At 35.2% G+C, this 11518-nt stretch overlaps 1 protein-coding gene across 1 annotated transcript in view; it reads right to left on the bottom strand.

Moving 5' to 3' along the window:
• TPP2 (tripeptidyl peptidase 2) overlaps positions 1 to 11518 on the bottom strand; it is a 91227-nt gene that overhangs the window by 18869 nt on the left and 60840 nt on the right. The window contains 3 exon segments of the mRNA XM_017861597.1: positions 3145 to 3219; positions 3221 to 3294; positions 11271 to 11349. Coding sequence (XP_017717086.1) covers positions 3145 to 3219; positions 3221 to 3294; positions 11271 to 11349 — 228 coding nt within the window.

The raw sequence follows: 11518 nt of genomic DNA on the forward strand, positions 1-11518 counted from the left end.
TAACTTTAAATTATTGATATATTTGGACTTAGGTCTTCGATTTGATTTTTTGTTTTTGATGTATCCTATGTCTTTTTTTGTTCCACTGTTCCTCTTTTATAGTTTTCTTTTGTATTAAGTGAATACTTTTAAATGAACATTTAAATTTATTTAATGATTTTTTTCAGTTTATTTTTAGTTTTCCTTAGTGGTTGCTCTAAGGCTTACCATATACATCTTAACTTATAAGAATCAGCTTCAGATTTTTCCTAGCTTCACTTCAGTGAGATATAGAAATGTTATCCATTTATAGCTCTACTCCCCTCTCCTTCCTTCTGTAGTATTATTCTATCTGTTGTATCTATTACTGTTATACACCAATCAATTGTTATAATAATTACTATCTGCAGTCATTTCTTTAGCCCAATACAGTTTTGCTCCTTTGTGCTATCAGTAAATATATATTACAGAATATTACATTTAAATATTACATAGGCCTAATATATACACAACAGTCATAGAACTGCTTTTTAAATTAGTTAACAGGAAAAAAAGGAGAACTTCATGCTTTTATAATTTCATAATAATTAACTTTACCAGTGTTTCTTTCCCCACTCTCACCGATGTAGATTCAAATTACTGCCTGAGATCACCTGAGAACTTCTTTTAGTACTTCTTATAAGGTGGGTTTGCTAGCAACAAATTCTCTGGTTTACCTGTGAATTTTAATTTCATTTTCATTTTAAAGGATAGCTTTGCTGGATATAGGATTATTGGTTGAGATTTTTGGGCACTCAGAATCCCACTGCTATCTGACCTCTACTGTTTCTGCTCAGAAGTCAGTTGTTGACCTTACTAGTATTTCTTTATAAGTGATGAGGAGTTTTTGTCTTGCTCCTTTCAAGATCTTCTCCTTATCTTTGACTTTCAGTAATTTTAACATGCTATGTCTGTTTGTGGATTTCTTTCCATTTACTTTGAGTTCATTGAGTTCCCTGGATATGTAGGTTAGTATCTTTCAATAAATATGGGGTGTTTCCAGCCATTATTTCACTGGATATATTTTTGCTTTCTCTCTGTTCTCCCGGTACTCCTGTTCCATGGATTTTGGTGCACTAATGCTATCCCACATTTCTCTGAGGCTCTGCTCTGTTCATTTTTTTTCATTCCTTTTTTCCCCGTTTTTGAGAGAACCCTTAGGCACATGGACTTCTCTATCTTCTGTTGCAAATGAAGTCAATTCCTTCAGGAAGAAATTAGGAGCTATCAGTTTTATGAACTCCTTAGGCCCCACTGGCAAAATCACTAAGTCCAAGCTCTGGAACAGGGAGTGGAAGAATGGCATGTTTTTCTTTGAGTCACACACCCACTTAAGGAGCTCAGCACTCTCCTGTGGTCTTCTCAGTTTGCCTCGTGTGGTATGGAACCACAGCCTCCTGGACATTAGGGCCCCAGTGTTCCCAACAGTACTTTACAAGTAAGCGTTAGCAGAAGAAGAGAGTCCCCACCTCTTGACAGCACTCAGCTGGAACTGAGCCGCTGCAACTGGCAGTAGGTCAGGATGAGAAATGATGACATCCTGCTTCTCCAAGGAGGAAAGCCTTTCCTCCCCCAGGAGCTGGAGCTCCTGAAGGCAAGATCAGAAGTAAAGTTTCTGGCTCACTGAACTGGGAGAGGAAAGGGAGGCAGTGGTCTTTGCTCAAATATCACAGACTCTTGCTTTTCTTACCCAATTTTGTAGGTATTTTGAATAGATGTTTCTTCATTTGCTGTATGTCCTTTGGACCATTTCCAGGGGCTTTTAAAAATTGTTTTGTTTTGTTTTGTTTTTAAATAATTTTCACTAGTTTTACTGGGGACAAGCATCATGGGTCTCCTCAGGCTGTCATGCCAGAAGACAATCTCTGCAATTTCACTTTTGAAGAATTTATATTGTATTGTCAACTGTTTACGACATCCTAAAATCAGGCAGAGACAGACCTGAAGACTTTGACTTCCAGTGGAGATACAACTTAGTTTTAAGTGGGAAAAGTATATTTGCATGTGAACTGACATTACAATGGGTCAATCTCTGGGAAATATTTTCACATCATGATGACTTCTATTCCCTCTAAAACCATGTAACTGCAAGGATGCATACATAATCAGCTAAAGAGGATTCCCATAAAATATCAGCAGTAAAAGAAATATTGCACAACAGATGGAAAAAGCAACTGACTTGACTACATAGAATAAATTTCAAGTAAAAGTAAGCCCAAAGTCAAAAGTAAACTAGAGTAAAATCTGTGGCAAGTGCAGAAAAGCATTAATATCTTTTATGTAAAAAGTTTTAATAAACCAGAAACATCTAATGTCTGAATAGGAAAAAAAGGTGAAGAATATGCTTAACTGTCAGAAGCTACACTAATAATGAACGATACCATCTAAAAAGCTCTCCTTTAATAATAACTAGAGATGTAATTTAAGACAGCAGTAATGGCCCGTTTTTGCATTGTATAGTAGCACACATACATGGCTAGATGAGTGTAAATTATTATACTCATCTCAGAAAGCAATTTGGCAAAATATAGCAAGACGATTTTTACTTTTACAATGCCATATGATGGAAATTTTAAAAAATCACCTTTATGTATAAAAATGTTTATCACAGCATCAGGAAGAAAAGCTATAAATATATATATATGCAAAATAAAATGTTTAAATAGATTATGTTGCATCCATAGAACCATATACAACACAGACATTACAAACGGTATTTCATAGGGCTGTTAAATCATAATAAAAAAGTTACTGAAAAATGGAAACTAATTTTATTCACACTGCTACATGTACACACACAGAGGAAAAAAATAATATGAGGACAACGACTATTTATGAATTGTGGGCAAAAGTGATTTTTCTTTTTTATACTTTCCAATATAATTATCTTCCAAGAACAAATTAGAGTGATTAAAATAAAATTAAAACATTTAATCACAAAATTACAAATTTATAATTTAAATAAATTACACATTTATATAAAAGAGGAAAATTTAAAAGCACCTATAATCCTACCATCTGCTGTTAACATTTTAAAATACGGTCTATGTATATATACACAATATTGTTATAGTTGGGAAAATAGAACTAAACATTTAAAGAATTAAAATACATTTAAAAACCTACTTTGTCATCCACTGAATTTTAAGATCTCGTAACGCTTCAGTAAACTCTTCTTTCAAATCTTTCTCTTTTCTGAATCTTTTCCTTATCTTTGCTGCCATTCTTAGTCTTTGTTGGTGGAGGTATTAAGTAGTAATGAACAGGGATTACATCCTATGAATGTGGAGAGAGATTCTTAGATAAATATGCTTAATTTTACATATGTCAAAATCATCTTCAATAGTTACATGTCATGTAACATGGGCTGCACCTGAGTTGTACTACACTGTATTCTAGATTCTAGGGGTCACAATACACCAAAAATTCCAATCTCTGGTCACAGTAATATTCTCACAAACTGATGCTGAGTACTGATACTTCAAATATCTCCTTTAAAATAAAAGAGATAAGAACACACTTTTCTCCATTTGAGTATATTTGGTATTCTTGGCTTTACTTGGCAGACAGATGACAAAAGTACACTAACCTTTCACATTTTATATCTGAGAAGGGGATGAAATAAGTTCAAAGTAAAAAAAGATCCTCTAAGTAAATTTAAGGGGACATTTACACATTCATTAAACCAACAGGATTTACTGAGTCCCCGCGATGTGCCAGGTAATGCTCTAATAGGAAAAGAACAGACCAGATGCTGACATCTGATATGAAGAAAACAAAACAGAATAAAAGGATAGAGTGACTGTCAGGTAACAAGGGGGAGCCGATGTACACAAAATGGCTACGGAAAGCCACTCTGAAGAGGTAATAGTTTATGCAAACGACCCTAAATGAACAAGGAGAAGATGAGCAAGTGTAAAGACCTGAGCTGGGTATAAAGCAAGCACAGCTGCATCTTCTGAGAAAGCAGGCAGCAGCCAACTTAAGTAGGGCTTGAGAGAATATGGTTTAAAAAAAAAAAAGAAAAAATACTATATATAGTATTCTAAGTGCACTAAGAAGCATACCAGAAGAGTTTTACAAAAGACAGTGACATGATTAAAGATTTCTGCTTTTTGTTTAATGACTCTAGTTCCTGTATGGATGAAAATTTTGGTTTGTGTTCTATTTGGAAAATAGATTATAGAGGGTAAACATGGAGGCAGGAAAACAACAAGTTAGGAAACAAACCTAGGAAACCCTATGCAGCGCCTTAGACTAAAAACAAAATTGGAGAAAATGAACAGATTCGAGATCTTTAAAGGTAGAACCAATGCGTTTGCAGACAATGATGAAAAATATGTAGATGAATAAGGTTAGGGATGGAGAATGGAAAAAGCAGCTCTGTAAGTGAGAAAGGGAAAACAAAAAGCACCTGGGATCATGGAAGCCTTGAGGAAAAACCAGCAAGAAGGAAAATGATCAACTGCCCACCTAGCTGAGAGGCAGTGTACGATGAAGTAGGAAGGAACTGAAAACCTGGCAGCATAGAGTCTGCTGACCCCCTTGGACAAGAACAGTGTCAGGGGACAGCAGAACAGTCCAGGCCAGAGAAGACAGAGATGAAAAGAGAATGGAAGTCAACATGTCTGTGGGTCTTTTGAGAAGTTTTGCTTTGAAGACAGCAGCAGAGAAATGGAGAGTAACCGTATTGATTTTATTCACAGATAAATCTTGACTTGTGAAAGGTAAAGCATTATTTGGGAAATGAAATCACATGCTATACCTGCTAGATTTGTTTTTGGCACAATAACTGGGTGTCCTTAATTAAGTTATTATTTATTAAGTCAGTTCCTCAATTTCTATCTTTGGGTTTGTGTTTAAAATGGTGCTAAATTAAAACACTATATTCACTTTAATTAACAAAGTTCATAAAATTGAAACATGTTACCAAAAGACATTCACTGAAAAGCTTTACTCTGGTTGAGTAAAAAAATAATATTGCAAGTCCCCACCTCCCCGTAAATAGGATGTTTAGGAGCATATACTACACAAATATTCCCATTTTAACAATTTTCACAAATAAACACAATTTCAGGGTATAAAATGATGTAACAGTAAACACCAGGAACTATGGCTGTAGTTCTAATAGTATTCCAACACAAAATAATAACTGCTATCTCCATACTGATTCATTTAAAGCACAGAAAACCACTTTGATGTCAGATAACCATATAAATCCATTTGTAGCCACTGGCTGTCATTCTCCCTCTGAGGTCAGGGAGCCAGACCGAGAACCTGTAAACAAAGTCCTTATGTGAAACATGAGACTGGGAAAAGGAAACAGGTCTACTGCTTGGGCTAGCTCTTTCAGGACCCAGCTGCCTGTCCTTCTCCTCTCCTCAAGGTTCACTCTCTGGGCAGGCACTGCCCTGAGCAAAGCCAAGGTAAGCGCAAAATCTGAGCTGATCTTCTACCAGCAAGTTCTTATGAAAACAGACTTAATCAGTGTCATCAGTACAGTAAAGACAACACATCTAGGAATTGAAGGGGCTAAGTGGCCTCCAATATTTACTTTCTGTTAATATAGCTCCATTTTCCATGGAATTGAGCTTCTTTGCCACCTAGTGTGCTAGAACGAGGGGTCTCCAGTCTTTCTCCCTGAGCTTCCCACACCTCCTCGCCATATCAGGGAGAGAGGTCTGCTGCTCTTAGGGAGGCAGCCTATATGTTGTGAGGCACTTCCTCCTCAGACTCAGAGATATTTGCTATTGTTTTAGTACAGAAGAGAGAAAAGAGAATTGAATTTAAAATGAGCCATCTTCAGGAGAATGGCGTAAACCCAGGAGGCGGAGCTTGCAGTGAGCTGAGATTCGGCCACTGCACTCCAGCCTGGGCGACACAGCGAGACTCAGTCTCAAAAGAAAAAAAAAAAAAAAAATGAGCCATCTTTACAATTAATTTAGGATTTACAATTAACTCTAACAAAGACCTATCAAAAGTAGGAAAGAAGATATCCTAGCAACCTCAAACTATCATTAAAAGCAAAAAAGAGACAAAGAAAGTTTATGATGAATTATCTCAGGGAAACAAAAATCAAGGTTTTGTAATCAGCATTTTATGTATTAAATATATCAAATTAACTATAAAAGTTAGTGTAATCCTACAAGATGTTTCAGGACAGGGAATTTTTTTATTAGTAAAAATTATAAACCTGGTAGTTTTAATTTATAATCAAAAGAAAAATGGCGCTATTTGTCACTTGCTGTATCACAATAATTTCTTCTTTGTGCCAATATTTTTATGACAATTCTCAAGGGGTTAACATAGTATCAATTTAATAGAAATAATTTTGTACCTTTAATCTTGAGAAATCTTGATTATGGTTTAAAGAGACAGTCAAGAAGAATCTTCAGAGCAGAAATGCTATGAAGATTTCTCTACAGTATGTATTTAATGGTTAAGTTTAAAAAAAAGCATTCCAGCTATTTAAGAAGTATTTCAACAGTGTTCAAACTGAACAGTGTTATTCAGAAAGTCAAACTCACCTGCCAAACCAATAACTACTCTCTGGGCAACACAATGCACTGTAAGTTAAATTGTGGTTCCAAATAGCAATTTCTTTAGTTCTTAAAATTATTAGTAACTGAATATTCAACATTTTAAAAGTTTCACATAAACCATTTTAAAGATGTGTATCATATTTGAGTGCTATTTATGATCTGTTAAAAGTGACAATATTCAGGTTGGGTGCAGTGGCTCATGTCTGTAATTCCAGCAATTTGGGAGGCTGAGCCAGTAGTATCGTCCGAGGCCAGGAGTTTTAGACCACCTTGGGCAATAAGACCTCTCTCTACGAAAAGTAAAAATTAGCCAGGCATAGTGGCACATGCCTGTAGTCCCAGCCACTCCAGGGAGGCTGAGGTGGGAAGATCGCTTGAGCCCAGGAGCTGGAGGCAACAGTGAGCTACGATTGTGCCACTATAATCTAGCCTGGAGTATAGAGTGACACTCTTTAAAAAAAAAAAAAAAAAAGTATATTATTGCATTTTACAAGGAATTTAAAAAAGGGTGACATACTTTTTCAAATCAAGTCACTGAAACCCAGAGAAAAAATCTATTAAGAATTATATACAAAATGCTATTTATCTTCATCAACCGGGAATCATACATGTATTTTTTTCTTCGTAATGTGACTATAAAACTGTAATACTAATTATTTCTAAAATAAGAGCTTTATTGTGTACTTGCATTGAAGGCAGAAAGAAGCAGAGATAACTCTAGCTGCTAAGTTCTTCACATGAAGCTTTACTAATCATCAAGTAAATGCCTTTCTATTCATTCAATGTTTTCTTAACTATACAACCTAATTCAAACAAAATCCACCAAAACTTGCAAAAGGTCAACTAAAATAAGAAAAATAATTGCTATGGCTTTCGTGAAAAGTGCCTTCTATTTTTAATAGATTCCTAGAGTACCTTTTCCTTGTTCTCTAAAGCAGTGACTTGCAAACTATTTTCACAATGTCCCAAAGATATACACATTAATACACAAAATGAAATTACAATTTTATGAGTCTGATGAACTGACATTTCCTATTTTTTTAAAAATGTGGTTTTTATCCCATTACGTGGCCCCCAAATCGATCAAGACACCCAGGTGAGAAATACTGATCTTTAGATCTTTCTCCAGAAAGATGATTCCTAGTTATGTGTATTTTGTTTGGACAAATTATTATTATTATTATTATTTGAGATGGAGTCTTGCTCTGCCGCCCAGGCTGGAGTGCAGTGGCTGGCTCTCAGCTCACTGCAAGCTCCGCCTCCCGGGTTCACGCCATTCTCCTGTCTCAGCCTCCCGAGTAGCTGGGACTAGAGGCGCCCGCCTCGTCGCCCGGCTAGTTTTTTTTTTTTTGTATTTTTTAGTAGAGACGGGGTTTCACAGTATTAGCCAGGATGGTCTCGATCTCCTGACCTCGTGATCCGCCCGTCTCGGCCTCCCAAAGTGCTGGGATTACAGGCTTGAGCCACCGCGCCCGGCCGACAAATTATTTACTATTATGTAATAATATGGACATTTCAGAAGACATTTTATATAAAGGAATTTTAAGCTGTTTATAGAATGGTGATTCCCAAGTTCCATATCACTATGAAATAAGGAAAAAAAATATATAAGTTATCTTTTGTTTATACATTAAGACATTACCTGATTTTCCCACTGTAATTCTTTCTGTTTAAAAGGAAATCATGAAAATGCTGAATGAGGTAGCAGGTCTTCACCAGAAAGTGTATTAAATATGCAGTCCCTTTCATACATACACACACACACACACACACACACACACACACACAAACATATATATATATATATATATATGTTTGTTTTGTTTTGAGACAGGGTCTCACTCTGTCGCCCAGACTGGAGTGCAGTGGTGCAATCTCAGCTCACTGCAGCCTCCGCCTCCCAGGCTCAAGCGATCTTTCCACCTCAGCCTCCCATAGAGTAGTAGCTGGGACTATAACTGTGTGCCACCACGCCTGGCTAATTTTTGTATTTTTTTGTAGAGATAGGGTTTCACCATGTTGCCCAGGCTGGTTTCAAACCCCTGAGCTTAAGGGATCTGCCCAACTTGGCCTCCCAAAGTGCTGGAATTACAGGCATAAGTCACTGTGCCTGGCCCTAAAATATATTTATAGCAGAAATTTTCTTTTCTGAGTTAAATCTGCCCCAGCAGTAAATCGAAGATTGCTTAATATGCTGCAGAGAGGCTCATCAGACCACTTAGTAGCGATGGCCTTAAAATCTGTTTGGCCTTAAAATCTGTTTGTGGTCTTAGCGTAAGCTTTAATTGTCAGTGAACAGTCCTTATTTCTGTTCCTGCTACGTCCATCGCTCTTTCTTGTTTCTGTTCTTTCAGAACCAGAATGGATACAAGAGCAGGGAATAAAGTTCACTTTAAAAAGCTGCAATATTTTATTAATCAAATCACCCAATTTAAAAGTGCTTTTAGACTTTAAAAATAATTAAGTGCTTTAGCTTATATGGCTAAAAAAAAACCTATCATATCCATCTCTCTGTAAAATTGTAAATATGAAAAATTTCAAATATTGTTACTTGTTATCATATCTGTAGCAAGAAATGAATAGCACTAAAATTTCTGTATACACAGAGAAAATGAGTCTTCCAGGAATTTATGGTGGGGAAAAAAAAACCCTTTAGAAAAGCAGTATGTCAACAATGCTTGTAAGTAGAGCTAACAGCACTATACTTCAGAATGCAAAGAAAGGAAACTAAGGGAGACTTATTTAAAAAAAAAAAAGTTTATAATAGTGACAGAAAAAAGTTTAATATGCAAATAAGGCTTTAAGACATCTTTTTTAAGAACTGACAATCAGTACCTTTTTAAATTTTCCTTGTCGTTTTGCTGCAGACTGCCCCTGGGAGTTAGAACGACATTCTGTAAGAAAACATGCATAATCTACACAGGATGGAGACAGAACCTCTGTCTAATTGTCCTTCAGTTTATGTTCCACCTGTGTCATACCACTTAGAAGGCTCAGGTCTGTGATCAAGATGGCACGCTTTTAAAGAAAGCAACATTGCCACTTTCATTTCTTAAATAAGAAAAAGTACTCAAATATGTTATTACTAAGAGTACGTGTCAACTTCTTATTGAAAAATTTAGATCAAAATCCATTCCTTATGAAAGCATTTCTTAAAATAGTAAATTTAGTTGATGGTCTAATCTGATTAAAGGGTACCACAACAACCCCACAGCCTATGCATTCCTATAAAAAGCAACAGTTACTGTGAAAGTCAAAGTGAAGTAAAAGTTACCTTCCCAACTACCAAAAAACAAGAAATGCTAAACCACTGAGAAAAGATTACATAAACAATGTGATGGAAGTTACTATGAACTCAACAGCTTTAAGTTACTGCCTTCTCCCAGGAAAGTCTCCCTTGATAAAGAGCTACCATAGTTAACACCACATATTTGTAATTTAATTTCACAATTGTCTTCTAAAACAATATGGCTGGGAAGTAGTAACTATTTCTGAATTGCTAAAAGCCCATTATTTTACTAATAATGCTTTTCTGTTATACTCTTCACAAGTAAACAGACTCTTCAGAAGTGTCATCTGAATGAAAATTCACAGCTGAAGCCCAATAGCTGAAGCAGCTATGCTTCCTGTGAAATGAAATCTACAAAAAAGACTACCAGGGTTTCTTAAATCAGTGCATGTATTAATTGCAAATCATTAACTACTGATTTACTTCAAATTATACTAAAGTATGTATGTATAAACAGTATAAACTGAAACGAGACCCAAGAAATGTCAGGGTAGGCAACTTTTTCTAAGCATAAACTTCCCCAGTTATGCTTCAATGACAGTAAATAAATGCCCTTTGATTCAATACTGGCAAGAAATAAATATAATTCTTAAGATATACGAGATCGACTCATTTTGATAATAGCATTTATGTAGCAGGCTTACTCAGCTCTGTAAGAAGTAATAGTAAAGAGAGATACAAAACTGTTAAGAATGACAACTTTTACTGGCATTGAGCAAAAATGATTTTATGACAAAAGGTGATAGATCTATATAAACACCATTCTCCTAATACATTTTAATGAAAACACAGAAGGAAAAAACAAAACAGGTAGGTACTTGTAAAATTGTAAGGTTTATCTCTAAACAACAAGAAACATATTTCTAACAAAAGCATCATTTTGAAATTAAAAGTAATACCAAAAGAAGTATCTCATATTTTCCTACTTAAACATGTGAAATTCCAATGAGAAAGGTCTGTAGAAGTGTGAAGAAACATGTTTTAGAGTAATAATTGTTCTACTTTTTAAAAGCACCCCAAGATAATCTGATTTATTCCTATGTCCATAATCTTATATTGGTTAAATTTCTATAACATGTTCTAATCTTAAACATCATATTTTTTAAAGCCAATTTTGATTTGTATTTATGTGTTTCACGGGAAGTTCAAGTGCATTAGCCACAGGAGGTAAGATAAGTTCAGGGCCTGAGTACTGCCGGCTTGTGAAAAAGAAGCCTAAATATTTCAAAAGTAGGATACATTTTAAAAGACAACTAAATATTAACTGACCTTCACTAGTAACCTGGGAAAAAAGGATTAAATTTTTTTTCCCAAGAGTATCTTCTCTTTTACCCATTCTGAAATGTAGAATTAATTCTTATCTTTAAAGAAATGGAAATTTTATAATAGGTAATTTCAGTGTTTAAAAAACCAATACTTACAGCTTTCTTTCCTAGTTCAGTCTTTGACAATGTTAAGGATCCTGCAAGATAGCATCCAGGTCCTGCCCCTTTAGGTATTCTAAACAAGAGAATTCAAAGAGAAAAAAAGCAACAAAAGAGAAAGTTTCACAAAGACAAGTAAGGAGAAAAACATGAAAACAATTCCACATTGAATTCATTCCCATAGCTAAGACTTCAAAAATCAAAGGAAGAAATGACTTCAGCCAAAAAAAAAAAAAAAAAAAAAA

The sequence above is a fragment of the Rhinopithecus bieti genome, unplaced genomic scaffold (genome assembly GCF_001698545.2).
Source record: "Rhinopithecus bieti isolate Rb0 unplaced genomic scaffold, ASM169854v2 scaffold_2254, whole genome shotgun sequence".
Lineage (NCBI taxonomy): Eukaryota > Metazoa > Chordata > Mammalia > Primates > Cercopithecidae > Rhinopithecus > Rhinopithecus bieti.